Genomic DNA, 17,150 nt, shown 5'->3' on the forward strand with positions numbered 1-17,150 from the left:
GAGGGGGTGATAACTGTCCAAGCCAGCTGGAAGACAAGATGAAGGACTCTACGACATGTGCCACAAGGGCTGACTAATGCTATAGTGAATCCAGAAAAGGAGACAGGACTGTGAGTGAAATCAAGAGCGTGGCCTTGCTTTTTTTCATAAGTCCAGAGGAGGCACACAAGTCTTTTCGGTGCTGGGATGGATCACAGGCAGTGACTCACAGATAGGAATAAGCTTTGGGTGGAAGGATCAGGACCCAGAGGGTGCACTGGGAGGGAGAGGGAAGGGAGATGGGTCCTGAAGCCCGGACAGGGGTTAGGACTCGGCAGGGCAGACCAACGGCGATGTGGTGAGATTTGGGGTCTGTAAACAACAGTTATTTCATGAGCTCTTATGTAAATGGACTTCCCTGGTGGCTCAGACGGTAAAACGTCTGTCTACAATGCGGGAGACCTGGGTTCAATCCCTGGGTCGGGAAGATTCCCTGGAGAAGGAAACAGCAACCCACTCCAGTACTCTTGCCTAGAAAATCCCATGGACGGAGGAGCTTGGCGCAGGCTACTGTCCATGGGGTCGCAAAGAGTCGGGCATGACTGAACGACTTCGCTTCACTTCACTTCTGTGTAAATCGAAGTCATTAAAATTAATTTTGCCCTGTGAATTTTCTGAAGAGTTTCTCTACATTTCTTTGGATGGTTGATATCCAAGACCAAGGAGATTCAGCAGAGACTTTTATCTAACAAAGATAAAGCCTTGCTTTACGCGTTCACAGTTGAGGATTAAAGGACTTTTAACTACTTGAGGGGGCTTAGTAAATGTTGATTGCAATGACTTAGAAAATCCTTAGGGCATCAGATGGTGAAGCAGCCTAAGTCTTCCAGAACACAATCCACTTTGAAGCACGCGGTCCAGGGGGCCTGGAGAACGAGGAGGCAGTGATCTCAAGCAAAGGGCGTGACCTTTTCTATCTGCAGTTTTCTAGTCTGTAAAATGGGAACTGTAATTTCTTCCTTCACTCAGTGAATGTTTTATGGGCATCGTCTGTGTGCCAAGCAAGATTCTACCCATGTTACAGAGTTATTTTGAGAATTAAATGAAGCAACGTAAGTGAAAGTGCTTAGTATAGGGTCTAGAATCTACCAGGCATGAACTGTATTCACTTTTTTATGCAAAAGAATTTTTTTTTTTTTACTACAATATGAATGGACATTTGAGCCAATATTGGGTCAGGCCAACAATGGGCCAAGCATAATCAGAGTGCTTGTTATAAATATCAGGATGTCTTGCAGGGGGAAAGGATTAACTGCACTGGGGATCCAAGAAGGAGATGACTTTTAATTTAAAGGTACATTTTAGAAGCAGTAGGATGCAGCGCAAAATGTTGCTCTTGGGAAAGCGAACCCTATGTCACAGTTATTCTGGGAAGTCTGCATAGGGTGTAATGAAGCAGCACAGATGTTCCGAGTTAAGACCCGTTGGAAATATGACTGTGCTGCTGGGTCTAGAACATTGAGAAAGAACTATCAGATAGCTTGCTTCATCAGCATGTTTAGAGTTAAGGTGCATGACCAAATAATTGTTCTTCTGAGACATCTTAACTATAAACACTGCAATGCACTCACTGAAGCCTGGGAAGTGAATTTGCAATTCAGAATAAATATTTGGAATTAACTGGTAAGGATCCTGATAATTTCCCAGTGCTCTGGGTAATTCATTTTAAAGAGTCAAGGAAGAAAACCTGACTCAAGCTGGAAAACATGTTTTCTCTCAGTATTACTTTCGCTTCCAAAATGAGTTGATTCATTATCAAAGGGTGTGGGGTTTTCCATTTTCCTTTTATAAACTGGACTTTAGCCCAGACTGTGAAGAGCCTAATGAGGTTGGTCAGAAGTCACAATGAGATCCTGGAATATACCTGATACTCAAAGACAGAAGGGGAAGATCAAGGCTGCTTGCATGTGTCCCCCTGGTACTCTGAAAGACAGTAACACCACTTACTACATTTTGATAACTGTAACTGCCAGATTATTTTTCAATCTTTCCAATAGACTTTTAGCTCCTCAAGGACAAGGACTGTGTATTATTTAAAAAAAATTTTTTTTAATTTATTTATTTTTGGCTGTGCTGGGTCTTCTTTGCTGCAAGCAGGCTTTCTCTAGTTGTGGGGAGTGGGGGTTACTCTCTAGTTGCCATGCACCGGCTTCTCATTGAGGTGGCTTCTCTTATTGCAGAGCACAGGCTCTAGCCACATGGGCTTCAGTACTTGTGGTGCATGGGCTTAGTTGCCCCGTGGCATGTGGGATCTTCCTGGACCAGGGATCAATCCCACATCCCCTGCATTGGCAGGTGGATTCTTACCCACTGGACCACCAGGGAAGTCCAAGGACTGTGCATTATTAATCACTGTAATTCCAGTTGCTTGAATACCCCTCATAGGGGAGACTCAGTAAATTCCTTACAGTGAGCAAGGGGTTCGGTGAATAGAGGGGTGGATGGACAGACAGAGGGGTAGTCAGATGAATCTTGGGTTCCTGACATTAAAGAAATAAATGCCATAACAATACAGAAATGGTGCTCAGGTTAAAGGGGAAAACAGACTGAATGATTGGGGCCCAAAAGAGTTGCTAAGGAAGGATATGATTTTAGAGTCATTTAAGAAAAAGCAAACATGGATCGGTTTCACCAGTTTCTCCTAATCCGTCCTGCTGGGACTCCAGAAAGAAAGCTGCTACGGGGTAAATGAGGCTGCCTTGTGCCGATCAAGAACTAGGACGGACTCCAGGGCTTTCCAGAGGGACAGAAGGCCCTTCTCCTTGACTATGGATTTGTAATCCTGAGAGGCAAGTCTCCATCAGCCTGTGGTGGGAGGGTTACAGGGTTCTAGCGCCCACTGAACAGTCATCGTGATGACAGCCTCCAAATCGTCACTTCTCATAATGGATGGACAATGGTGGAGTAAGGAGTGGAGGAGCTTTGGGAGTGGAGGCCGTGGGGGTTGGCTTGAAGACTTCAGGGTGGCAGTGTGAGTGCCAGGGGACCGTATTTCATAGGGATTTGGTCCGGTCAGCAGCTGCAGGGCACCGGAAGCATAAACCTTTCACCTCCAGGGCATCTCAGACTGAGCCTGTCCACATAGAGTAATTAAAAAAACCGCAATCGGCCAGACCTGGAAACAGCCAGGAGAGGGCGCCTCCAGGGACAACTCACTGGTCTGCAGAGCAGCGAAAGGTGAAAATGTTAATTGGGACCCAATGGACTGTAGCCCACCAGGCTCCTCTGTCCATGGAATTCTCCAGGCAAGAATACTGAAGTGGGTTGCCATTCCCTTCTCCAGGGGATCTTCCCAACCCAGGGATTGAACACAGGTCTCCTGCATTGTAGGCAGATTCTTTTCCATCTGAACTGCCAGGAGCTAAAAAGCTGTGGGGAAGGACGGACTGCAGGGTCCCCTCCCTGAGCAACACTGACCCAAGGCCCTTTGAAAGAAGGTTGTGCCACAAGAATGGGTCATTGGAGAATGTAGTCTCTGCCTTTCTACTGGCCGGTGGAACGTGAAAAAATAGATCAGCTCTCAACTAACTGCATGGAAAGCAGCAGATACAAATACATCTGTACAAGGGAAACCTCTCCACTCCCCAACGCTTTACATGGTTCACATGAAGATCTGAAATTTCAAATTTATAATCTACACATTCAACAGGGTGGGGGATATTGGAGGGGTGGGGTGAAACATACTATACAAAGGGAAAGCTTGAATTTATAGATTATTCTACTGCTGTCACCTCTAACCATTAAGGATGTAGCAGATCACCATTTTTAAGAGCATGTGAGCCAAATGCTAGGGTTTCAATCCAGGCTTAGATGCCTTTTACTCTGAGACTGTGAGCAAGTCTCTTCACCTCCTAAGTCTCTGCTTCTTCTGTAGAAGGGGATAATAAGAACACCAATCATAGAATTGTTAAGATTAATGAAAGTAATCCAAGTAAATGCTGGCGCATAATAAGAACTCAGACTTCCCTGGTGGCTCAGATGGTAAAGAATTCCCCTGCAATGAGGGAGACCTGGGTTCGATCTCCAGATCCCCTGGAGAAGGGAATGGCTACCCACTCCAGTATTCTGGCCTGGAGAATCCATGCACAGTATAGTCCATGGGGTCACAAAGAGTTGGACACAACTGAGTGACTTTCACTTTCACAATAAGAACTCAGGAAATTAGCATTCATATAAAATATGGCTTGAATGATAAAATTTGAATTGCATCGCATTTGGCCAAACAATCCCAAGTTTCCTGGGCTTCCCTGGTGACTCAGTGGTAAAGAATCCATCTGCCAATGCAGGAAGCCTCCTGCAATGCTGGAGACCAAGGTTTGATCCCTGGGTCATGGAAAGGGCATGGAAATCCACTCCAATATTCTTGCCTGGAGAATCCCCATGGACAGAGGAGCCTGACGGGCTACAGTCCATGGAGTCACAAAGAGTCACACACACCTTAGTGACTTAACCAGCACCACCACCATCACCACCAGCTATTTTTCCTACATAATTACCGGTATCGTGAACTCGTGAGACAAATCAAAAACATATATTCAGATACACTCTTTTCCTTCTAAGAAACTTAAGAATCTCTTGTTGAGCCTCCAAAGTTTTTACAGAGTATAGTTCGGAAACAATTGCTTTATTCAGCCAAAACTAAAAGCCATACGTCCTAACCTGATTATAGTGAGTTCAATACTTCTGGCCCACTCATGCTTTAATAACCATAGACAACATCTGAAGCTGGCTCCATTGAAGCTCCTTCTAATATTTGGTGTTTATCTGAGCTGGTATGATCCTGAACCTATGTGAAGGGTACATAATTGACAGTGCCAAGGAAAACAGCTTAGGAGGAGACCTTAGGTTAGAGGAAATAAAAATCTGTTATTTGGAGTCACTGTGAATAGACACAGAAGCTTTTAAAACATATATAATAGGATGTGAGAGTCGCACCACGAAGAAGGCTGAGCACCAAAGAATTGATGCTTCCAAATTGTGGAGTTGGAGAAGACTCTTGAGAGTCCCTTGGACAGCACGGAGATCGAACCAGTCCCTCCGAAAGGAGATCGACCCTGAATATTCATGGGAAGGACTGATGCTGAAGCTGAAGCTCCAATCCTTTGGCCACCTGATGTGAAGAGCTGACTCTTTGAAAAAGACCCTGATGCTGGGAAAGATTTAAGGCAAAAGGAGAGAAGGTGGCAGAGAATGAGATGGTTAGGTAGCATCACCAACTCAGTGGACGTGAATTTGGGCAAACTCAGGGAGACAGTGAAAGACAGGGAAACCTAGTGTGCTGCAGTCCATGTGGTCGCAAAGAGTCAGACACAATTTAGCGAATGAACAACAACAATGGAATGTTGGTAAGATGCTCAGTAAAACATCTGGGCGCCTGTGACCTTCACAGAAAAAATACACTGGCACAACATTGTAAAGCAATTATACTCCAACAAAATTTAAACAAATACAAATAATGGGGCTTTAACAAAGGACATAGAAAGATAGAGTGATGAGCAGATATGAAAACAGACTAAGAGATTAACAACCTTGTCAAATTTGCTCAGAGGTCTAAGAAAAATTAGTTTTTTACTAATTTTTAAATAGTAAAAATTAGTAAAATTAAAAAAAATTTTTTTAATTTTAAAATTACTGTTTCTGTTAAGTTATTTATGTCATTTAAAACTGTGACATGAAGTGTAATCTCTATTTGTGTTAAAAAAGAAAAAGGCTTTGGAATTAGATTGTCACTTAAAGATGACTGGAACTTAAGTCTGTGACTCACTGACTTCTTTTAAACCTTGTGTTTTAAAAATATTAACTCTGGGTGGTAAAGTTAAGGGGAAAATTTTGTTTCATACCCTCCCCTCTGTTCTCTTCTCCTTTCCATTCCTTACCCTATGTCTCTTTCATGTAGCAAATAGCTGGGAGTTGAATTTCATGTGCTTAATTACATGAAATAATTACCTAAATTTTGTGTTTTGCCTGGCACAATGGACCAGGCTATAATCAAATGATAAGGTTATGACAGCAACTAATTAGGAAAGCCCAATATATGTGAACAGAGTTTTGCCATTTCCAAATAAAGACTAATGAAGTTAATGTTATTAGGACTTAATAATAGAGAGCTACATTATTATGCTGGTAGACAATTAGGCATAATTGGTAAGTAATCATATATGTAGCCTGTGTTACTTTTATGTGTGCAAATTATACTTCTACAGGTTAAGTCTTCTCATTTTAGGTCCACACAACAGTATTATCTCAGCAAAGCAGGGCTGGGGTGAAGAAAATTAGACCAGAAATAACTGACAAAGCAGAGGACCCATGAAAACAGACCCTGCATTCCTGGCAATTGAAGGTCTTGGATAAAATACTAGGGTGAGTGAAGGGAAAGTGATTCATGATAAGGCAGGAAGGAACACGATAAGGATGGAAAAGGGATTTAGGGTTTTTTTTTTTTTTTAAAGGAGGGGGTTTTGGTCAAGGGTAATTGAGATTTTTCCTGTTCTCATCACCCACCTTTCACCACTCCCTCAAAACATTTATGGCAGCCAGAAAGCCATAAACAGTAATTATCTCCACAATTAGAGACAACGTTTGATAAGCAAGCCAGCTGGCAGAGGTAACATGAAACTCTTTCTCACTAAAATGTTAATGGCTGATACTGGATCCTCTGCTATTTCCATAGGAAGAAAAAGTAAGAGTATGAGAGGGCTCTGGCACCAGAGGACTTCCCAAGGAAGGAAAGCATATTAAATGATAACAAGAGAGATAACTAACATTTACTGAGTACCTGTGGCCAGGTTCTATTCTAAATGCTCTCATGGATTAACTCATTCCCTCCCAAAGTGCTTTGTCTGAGGAAGGTACTCTTACTAATCCCTATTTTTCAGATGAGAAAGCTGAGTCCCAGAGAGAGTAGGCACTTGCTCAGGGCAACAGCACCCCACTCCAGTGCTCTTGCCTGGAAAATCCCATGGACCGAGGAGCCTGGTAGGCTGCAGTCCATGGGGTTGCTAAGAGTCGGACACAACTGAGCGACTTCACTTTCCCTTTTCACTTTCATGCATTGGAGAAGGAAATGGCAACCCACTCCAGTGTTCTTGCCTGGAGAATCCCAGGGACGGGGAGCCTGGTGGGCTGCCGTCTATGGGGTCGCACAGAGTCGGACATGACTGAAGTGACTTAGCAGCAGCAGCAGCAGCAGCAGAGTCATGGGGGTGAGACCAAGATTTGAATTCTGGCATTTCTAGTCCTAGAGTCCATACTCCTGGCCATTGTTGCTGTTCAGTCACTAAATCGGGTCCGACTCCCTGTGACCCCATGGACTGCAGCATGCCAGGCTTTCCCTGTCCTTCACCATCTCCCAGGGCTTGCTCAAACTCTTGGCCATAGTTGAAAGGAAACTGATTTGGAGAGAAGATGGCCCAGGAGACAAAACTCCCTTACCTGGATGATGTTGCCTAAAGTCAGCCTGTTTACTTCTGAGTGCTGGAATGAGAAGGAGTCCATGTAGAGGTATTGTATCTTGTCACAGAGTTGTGTCTTTGCTACTTACCAGAACACCAGTGCTGGGAGGACATTACATTGGGTCCTATGGAACGTTTTGATACCGCCTTGGTTCCCATGTGTGTATGGCTTTGCTGCCTGAATTAGTGATCCTGTTGCAGTTGCCTCTGAGTGCACATTTGGAAACTGGGTTAGTTCCACTTGTCAGCTTCCTGACTCAGAGGAATGCCAAGGGCTAATGGACTGATCCATGCAAAGTGTGTTGAGCCATAAACCAGGACTAACTGAGAGAACAGTGTGACTTGGCAGCTGTATTTGGATTAAGAGAAGTGGTAGAATAGTCTCACAGTAGCCGCTGGATGTTCTTGGTTTGGCCGCCTGGTCTGCTAGGGCTGCCTGAATTCTCCTCTAGGCTTTCAAGCAGCACCACTATAATGAAGGGCAGCTGTCTAGTAGACTTGGGCCATGTCCATATAGTCTGGGATTGTTCAAATTATGTAGAGATAAGAATTCCTAATTCAAAACAAAAATCTTCAAGCCAGGACTTTGAAAGCTATTACTTATCAAAAAAGGTTAAAAAGAACTGGATCTACTCCAAGGAAACTTTTAACCTAATAGCAGACACCATACCTTAGGACTCAATTCAAATGATAGTGATCTAATTGACATCACAAGGGCAGAACCGTTGGAAAGCTGTTTAAATAATAATAATAATAATGATTTATAAAGAGATGTGGATAGGAAGATGCCCAAGACAAAGAGGATGGGGAGAGATGTCTCAGTTGTAGCTACGATTAAGAAACAGCAAACCTAAAAGAAGTATAAAGCTACTTTTTTTAAAAAAAGAAAAGTGTGTCTGATTAATGCACACTATCTTGTGGAATTTCTCTTCCATTTTTTAAAGCATAGAAATATTAATTACCAACCTATGTCTTCAAATAAAACAGATGAAAGCAGGAGGTGAAAACGATATTTTTAATAGATGCAGTTATTAACTCAATGATTTACCCTCAGATTTTTGGTCTTCTAAGGACAGAGTTATATCTTGGGGCAGTCAGGGCTCTCTCAACCCAAGAAAGGATCACGTGAACTAAAAAATAAACACAAGCAGTGGGAACCAAGGTGGGAATTCAGGATTGGAAATAGGACAGATTAAAATAGTTTACGGAAAGAGTTTGAAGCAAGGGAAGGAAATTGAATGACAGAGGGAAGATCATATAGCATTAAGGAGCAACAAACCCAAAACAAGAAAAATAAGAGAGAGTTTTTCTGAGTGCTGCTGTAATTCAAACCATTTCGAATAAAAGCTATGACAAATTTCAGAAAACTTGAGATACAGATTTGGTTTTAAGAGGCTAAGACTTCCTTGTGGGAGCTGCCTAGGCTCGTCAGTGTTTTGTTAGTGGCAGCTCGTTAGTGTTAAACTTGGCAGTGTTTTATATCTATGGATTCTTCTCTTTAAACACTCAAGGCCCTGTCTATTCCTCACAAAAGGAAAATAGTGATACAGACTTTTTAGTGTGAAAGTAAGGCAAGGTATAATCTTCCCAGGAGTATTTGGGAGACTAAAGCATCATGAGCAGGAATTTTTCAGGTCAAAAGCTGGTGGACAATGTACAAAAACCTTCCTGGTATCCCGTCTCCCAAATCTCATGGAAGGCACTTTCTGCTTTTGCCTCTGTCTCCCACAATTTATAACGGTGGTTACCTGGTTCACAGACACATCTTCACAGGGTCTTTGCTGGATTGAAAGAGGTTCCCTTCACTAAAGAACAATGGGATTTGTGGGAAAAAAAGGTCATTTAGGTAAATTCACAGCATTGAGACAGGAGGTAAGGGGGCGGATCACAACCTTAAAAGAATGGCGTAGCCATTGAGGATACAACAAAAACTGGTTACACCTGCTAGGCCTCAAATGGTGGGAGATTCCACTTCTAGTACACCCTGAACCTCATTATACACCTACTGTAATATATTAACATCTAAATGACAAGCCCACAGGCACTATGACAGTTGTGAGGACAAGCATTCAAAGCCAAAATTGGGCTGTGGACCGATTCCTGATAATCCCCTCCCCTTCCCCAAAATAGTTGGAATAAGTCTCCCACTCGTTAGCCTATGAAATCACCCAGCCCATAAAAACTAACCATCCCTTACTCCGGGCCCTCTCGCCTTCTGAGGTGGCCCACACTCTGGGTACAGAGTGTCTGTCTCCCTGAATAAATCCGCTTTCGCTCTGCCTGCTCTTGAATTCTTTCCTGCAGGAAGCCAAGGACCCTCCCTTGGCGGCCATCCAGGGGACTCACCCGAGACTGGGGACGTGACCATCCTCTCTTGTCCCCATATTCCTGCAAGACTATGATTCTTCATTATGTTCAATCTGTGATAAGGTCTTTGAAGGTCCACTACCGAGCAGTTCCTGTTTTATGTGTCAGGGAGACAGATAGTCATTAACCGGCCCATTTCACATAAAAAACGTTCATTGTGTTTGCTGAGGATGGGGTTGCCAGGGCTGATGCTCTGCGTCTCTGTGTCTAAGCCTGTTTACAGGGAGGTGAAGGATAGCTTCCTTGCCCACACTCTGCGGGCTGCCCCACCCTGCGCTGGCCTCAATGGACGGAAGGGTGGAGCAGGCACATAGAGTTTTGACAATGCTCCAGGACTTTGCACCCCAAATATTTACTGAGACAGTCAGGTAATTCTTTAGAGAGGCTGGGCCTAACCTATAAAAGCTGGCAGAGGGACAGGAGAAGAAAGAAGTACTCCGTGTGCCTGTAATAATTGCAAAAGCCGTGATACAGAAACACAGGGAAGGTCTTCCACACCCTCTTGGAACTAATCACCCATCTGACAGCTCAGCTTCAGGGCAAGGAGCCTAGGCAGCTCCCACACACTGCTCTCCTGGGTCTACGGGCAGCTGTTTCCTCTGCCTGGAAGCGGCTCTTCTCACTTAAAGCTACCTTTTCTTCACAGAGTCCTCTCCACCCCTCTCCACATCCCACTTCCTGTATTAAGCTTCTCCCAGCTGTCTCAGCCCACAGTCATCACTTTGCTCTTCGGCCTCCCACACCACTCGCCCAGCACTTCGTAATTTCTGTGGTTGATCTGTTTATCCCTTCAACTCCCCTCGCCCTACCACCGGACTTTGTCTGAAACTGTCAGCCTTGACAACATGCTTATAAATGATGATAAATCATTGCAGTCGAGGGGTTTAGGCATGCCTGACACAAGTTCATGTTTGTGTAACTTTTAACTCAAATGACAAGTTTCTCATGGCTAGCACTTTCAAAAGGCAGTAAATCCTTAGTGTGCGATTGTTTTCAAACATTGTGGATTTTTCAGGGAGGCATAAGGAACAGGCCTCATCAGATCTGGGGAAAGAGAGGAACAAACAGCAGGTTCACAGAGTCCTAAAGGCACACTGGTGTGACCCATCCGTCCTGCTCACCTGGAACTTTGCCAGTTTCCACACCAAAAGTCCTGTGTCCTGGGCAGCCTCTCAGCCCCAGGCAGACCTGGACAGCTGGTCACTTACCAGGTGGCCAATGCGCGTTTTGACAAGAAGCAAATGCAAGTCTTAACTAATGGACTGCACCTACTTTATCTTCTCTCACCTCAAATCCTGGGGCCCCAGCCTCTCCAAGGACACTCTACTCTCCGGTGACAAGTGGAGAAGCAGGCAATGATGCCCAGTTCTTGAGAAGGAACCTTGAGTTTATTCAGCTCTGCTCACTACAGAAGCCATCTCAGGCCTGGGAGGACAGGCGGTCAAGGGAAAACGCTTTGTACAGAGTTCTCACAAAACAGAAACTAAAAGGAATACTTGGAACAGGAAACAGTGACCTTGATGGCACGATTCCCAAAGGGAGAGGCCAAAGGCGGAGATTCAGGAAGGCAAAAGTCCAGGGTCCACGGGAACTCCGTCTCACGCTGAGCATTCCACACCAGGCTTGCTCTGTGCCCCTCCAGAGCATCTGCTTTGATAACGCTCCTGGGTAATCAGGCCAACTGTGACAGTTCAAGTGGCTTGGGCTAGCGGTAAAGAATCTGCCTGCCACTGCAGGAGACGCAAGAGACATGGGTTCAATCCCTGGGTCGGGAAAATCCCCTGGATAAGGGAATGGCAACCCACTCCAGTATTCTTGCTTGGAGAATCCCATGGACAGAGAAGCCTAGCGGGCTACAGTCCGTGGGGTTGCAAAGAGTCGGACACGACCGAAGTGAATTAGCACACACAGAACAGATAAACAAGAAGACTGGAATCTACGACCACAAATACCTCTGAATGTCATAGCAATCAGCAGGACTAGTAATACTTTCTGAGCACCCAAAATGTCTTATAAGAATAGATGCATTTGGAAAACCCAGATGGTCCTGAAATGAGCGTAACAATAGATAGATACATCATTAATAATGGTACACACAAAAATCCAGTCCAGGTCGATAGTTTGTATAATGATGAGAAATTTTTCCATAATAAAATAACAAAATGAATCATTTTAATCTGTACAACATATAACCCAGTAACTCACAACAACAAAAAGTATAATTGAGAAATAGAAATATTACTTCCTGTATCTGTTTATATCACTGAAGATTTAGGTGGAGCTGATTGCTCTAAGTGTGCTTTCCTTTGACTGACAATGCTCATGTGTCCCAGAACCAAGCTGGCCAGGGGTGGGGGTGGGGGGCTGAAATTTAGGGTGTCCAGGGTATCTAGTGCAGGAATGTGCTCTAACCACCAGAGGGTATTCTTTCCTCCTCTGGACTCTAGGCAAGTTTCTGGAACCACAAACTAACCCCAAACCAGCTCCCTACTAAAAATGGGCCAGGCCAGATCACAGGAAAGTGCACTGATTCATAATATTCACACAAATTCCCCCTTGCCTTCCCATTTGAGAGAGGGTTCAGTTTTCTTCAGCGAAGAGAATTGTGCTGGCAGCAAGCCAACCTACACACACAGTAGAAAACAAATGACTTCTCTCCTGCTGGTCAAAACAAGAGAGGAGTCATTTCAGAAATAAGCCCAGGTGGTTATTTCAGATCATCCAACCCACACGCCCCACCCTCTGCCGACAACTGCCCACCCCAGCCCCCACTCCTCATGGGTAGAGCAGGATTTTCAAGAAAATGAAGATGCCCTGGTCAGAAAGAAAGAGCGGAGGGATTTCAGGGGCTGTGGGGCCTCCTGCCTGAATTTTGATCTAGGCTAATTTACAACTGAAAAAGGCCGAGGTCTCATTGGAGACCAGAAAGCCTAGGAAAGTTACCAGAGAGATTTGACAACGTCCAGAGTCAGCCCGGGAGTCTGTCCCAGCGCATTAATATACCAAGTTTAGAAAGCAAGGTCCTGGAAAGATGCCCCAGGGAGATGCCCAAGGGAGTCAGTTTGAATCCTGCCAAATGCTTACTCTGGAAAAAGGAAGACTTTGTCCCTTCCAGCTTGTTCAGTGCCAGAAGCTCTTTCAGGGAGAAAGGCCATGAAATTGAGAAATATGGGATATTGGGTCATCTGCCCAACTGAAGGCAGCTTCAGCAAATCCAAACTTCAAGTTGATATTTTCCTCTTGTTTTTCAAATGACTTCAAATAATACTTATTCACTGCTAAAAATTCAAACAGTACAGAAATAAAAGTAAGAAGTGAAGCACTTTTATCTCACAGCCAGCCTACTCCCTACAGCCCCACTCAGCAGAAATACTGTGGATAATTGACTTATGCTTTTCAGGGCTTCTGATTTCTATGAATTACAAAAAAACTGATCTCTCTACTCATCTAGTTCTCCATCTCTTCATCTCATATATCTCACAATCATCCGCTAGGGGATTTTTGTTGTCGTTTTGTTTTGTAAAAAGTGGAGATCCTGAAACAGATAGATATTATTTGACTTGAGATGTTCGTTGCACAAATCATTGCATTTTTCCAGGTCCTCATTCCATTTAGTTGTGACACTGGGTCGTTCCATTGTGCAGACGTGCCAAAAGCCAGTGCACTATGGATGGACGTTTATGTTGTTTCCGATTTCTCTTTCGATTACAAAATGCTATAATGCAATTCTTAATTAAAAGAAGTAACTATTAATGGGAATAAATGGATATTAATTAACCCATTAATAACTATTAATAGGTTGTATTATGGTTCAGCCCCTGTCTGTGCTAAGCCCTCTAGAGGATGTTCAGGTGAATAAAATAGATTTTTTTTTTTTTTTTGCCTTCTTGGAGTTTGCTCTCTAGTGGGGAAGATCTATAAGCATCTAACTGACGCAAGAAAAAATGGCTTAAATACTAATAACTTGGACAAGTAAGATATTCAAACATACAACATATTCCCTGCCTAGGGAGCATACAGAAAGGAGTTATCCAATACTGACAGCTGGGGTGAGAGAAGGTTTGATAAGCGGGCTTCATCTATGGAGAGATTTGCTGTAGTGTGTTTGATGTAGGGAAACTGATATGGGAGCTTGCAAAACTCCTTAAAAAAAATTTTTTTTTTAATTTATTTGGCTGCACTGGGTCTTAGTTGTGTCTTATGGGATCTAATTCCCTGAGCAGGGGTTGAATCTGGGCGCCCTGCGTTGGGAGTATGGAGTCTTAGCCACTGGGCCACCAGGCAAATCCCCATAGAAGCCTTAAAAATTATCCTGTTGACTGGGACCAAGGACTCTAGGATTTTTGCTTTTGAATTTTCTTTAACAAACACAATCTCATATAGGACCAGGAATGCTCTGTCCTTCTTGTAAGCGTGCTTGACTGAGTTTAGTCTATAACTTTGTCTGGCAACCTGAAAAATCCATTTACAAATACCCAACATGCTTATTGCTTTTGCTCTAGCTCCAGATTTTCTGGGCAACAGTGTGATCTCCACATAAGCGCATCACAGTTGAATTACCTGTTACATCTGGTGTGACTGTCCAGAGAAAGAGGTTTTACTGGTACTCCAAATCCAATGGTATGTTATAAAAAGAAAACATGAAATAACTTGCCTGTGATAACGAATCTCTGTAAGTCAGAATCTTCCCAGCCATCACGTACATATGCTGAAAGGAGAAGTTTTCTTTTCAAGCAATCTTAATGAGCATGTCTTTTTCTTATTAACATCTTCAAAGTGCTTTGAGCTCCTCCCCAGACGAAAGGTCCTGTGTGAGTACAAATTATTATTATGCTCACAAAATGCGTATACGCTAACTGCAGGAAAAGTGTAAATGATTTACCTCCATGGCCTGCAATGCCCTTGAGACCCTTTGATCTGCCAATATAACCACCAATTATTCTATATCCTTTTCTCTCTAAATGCATGCATCAAAGCATTCTCATGCACACCCTTGTAAATCCAGCTGTTTATTCCACAATAGCTCCTCTTAATTAACCCTGTTTCCTTTCTCTTTAGTTGGCAGCTGCTGATTCAGCCTTTCTTCGGCTAAAGAGAAGGTATATGCAACCCTGGGTATGAAATGGAAAATAACTCCATTTTTTTTTCTTTACAAAGAGGGCCATGACATAGAAGATGTGTATTAGTAAAGATTCTTTGATTACCTAGAAAAATGCATATGATACAGTAAGCGAAAAAAAAGATACAAAAATGTAGAGAGTGAATGACATGTACACACTGCTTTTTTTTCTATGCATCTTGAGATTTATTGTTAGCACACTGCTACATTTAAAACAGACCTACTGTAAAAAAAAATAAATAAAAAATAAGTTAAAAAACAAAGTAGAGAGTGTTATCTCAACTGTAATATGAGTAATTGGTCACATGAATTGAATAAAACCATGCCAGTCACTGAACTGAATGTTTTGCCTAGTGATAGACTTTCATTTTCAGTATGAGCTAAGTGCTAGCATCCCTCTTTTCAAGATAAAGACACTGAGACTTAGATAGGTTAAGTGATGGGGTTCTCTCTGGCATTGTCTGGCTCCAAAATTTGTCCCTTTAATGAAAGTCATGCTGCCTTTTAACAATGATTGTCTTTAGATAGAGAAACGTGGGTTTTTTTCCCCCAACATTTCATACCTACACAGTTTTAAAAAGAAACAAAACTAAAATATAAATGACATGAGTTAATCAAATAAAAATGAAGAGGACTAAGTCACTCTTTTATTGATGGCTGTGATGACTTAGGCTAAATACAGGTAATGTGTCATTAAGCTCAGAGTTCTCTAGATCTCTGCTTTCTTATCTTTAAAGTAATGGGTTAAACCAAGGTACCTTAAAGCACGTTTCAGTTCTAACATTGCTTTAGTCCCTTCGTTTCTGTTTATGCTTCAGAGATGGCACTTTTCTTGAACAATAAGTAGATTCCAGTTCCTTAAGTCTGCTCAAAGAGCTCTGTTAAGTACCAAAGAAAGAACCATGGAGCTGAGTGTTAAGTGAATTCAGTTTGTGAGTCATCTTTGAACACCAGGAAAGAATAAAGACTCTTTATGTTAATGATAAATGTTGAAAAGTACTAATTAATGTAAAATTATTACACTATTATAAAATTATCATTGTGAACCAAGAATAACATACTTTTCTGATCTGACTCTAGAGTAAAAGACAAGTTACCCTGGAAATCAGAGCCAGGTCTCTTTCTGACCGGGGTTTAGTTTGGACATGTCTAGAATGCAGGAGTAAGAAACCCTTGGAAAGAACATGAAGAGTGGGTGTCTCTAGCTGAGAGGAGCATTTGATCTTTTCTTGGAAAATAACTACCTGCAACACAGAGGAAAGTTGCTTGTCCCCACGGAAGGATGAGTTCCTCAAACAGGAAGCATGTGGCACCAACCATGAAGAACCATCTGTAACGCTATAAATATTAAGATGTCTGGGAAGTATGAAGAATTTTTATTTCTGCCCACTGAGCATTACATTTATTTATTTATTTTCTATTTCTGAGAGTAGTCTTTATTTAGAACTCTTTCATGCCCAGTATTGTATTTTTCAACACAGAGAAATGCAATGATTCAGCACATAATATTAGCTCAATGAAGGAAGCGTATTAATATTTAAGCTTTAATTAGTACAGTGTTTCTTAGGTAAGCCTTAGGAACAGTACCCTTTCCATAATTAATACTTAGAATTCAATCTTCTACAGAACCTAGAATCTTTTTTTTTAATCATCAATTAAAAAAATCCTTCCAGGGATCAAAGATTCGGGAATGAAAAATAAAATCATTTTTATATTTGAAGAAAACGTGGAAGAATTTCTTTATAATCTTAAAGTGGGGAAGATCTTTCTATTACAACTAAAATCCAGAAATCAGCAAAGAGAAATAATAATGTTAGATAAGGTTAACAATATAACAGTTAAAAACAATAAAAACATACACACATTTTTTTTTAAAAATGAAAGATTAACTACCAACAGATAAAAAAGTTTGAAATTCATATCAAGACAAAAAGCAAATGTACCAATGTATGAGTTCTCAGCAATCAATAAGAAATGGATCAACAACCCAGTAGGAAAAAAGGCAAAGAAAATGAACTGCGAGTTCACAGATAAAGAAACACGTATGGGAGATACTTTAACTCGAGCATCTTCAAGAAGTGTAAGATATAACTATTCCAAGTTATTTTGCCCTACCCATCAGATGGGCAAAAACCTACACATTTGATAACATGTTCCATAGCTAAGACTTTGAG

The 17,150-nt window shown here is 42.3% G+C and overlaps 1 protein-coding gene across 3 annotated transcripts in view; it reads right to left on the reverse strand.

The window, feature by feature from the left end:
* MED4 (mediator complex subunit 4) overlaps window positions 1–9,929 on the reverse strand; it is a 44,202-nt gene extending 34,273 nt beyond the window's left edge. Inside the window, exon 1 of one of the 3 annotated variants that reach the window (XM_061434596.1) lies at window positions 9,837–9,929. In XM_061434596.1, coding sequence (XP_061290580.1) covers window positions 9,837–9,874 — 38 coding nt within the window. In that variant the 5' untranslated portion in view covers window positions 9,875–9,929. Of the gene's footprint in view, window positions 1–7,470; window positions 7,496–7,579; window positions 7,678–9,836 lie in introns of those variants that run through there. The other 2 variants (XM_061434598.1, XM_061434599.1) reach the window with 2 other exon arrangements.
* Window positions 9,930–17,150: the final 7,221 nt, after the last annotated feature.

The sequence above is a fragment of the Bos javanicus genome, chromosome 12 (genome assembly GCF_032452875.1).
Source record: "Bos javanicus breed banteng chromosome 12, ARS-OSU_banteng_1.0, whole genome shotgun sequence".
NCBI classification, from domain to species: Eukaryota; Metazoa; Chordata; class Mammalia; order Artiodactyla; family Bovidae; genus Bos; species Bos javanicus.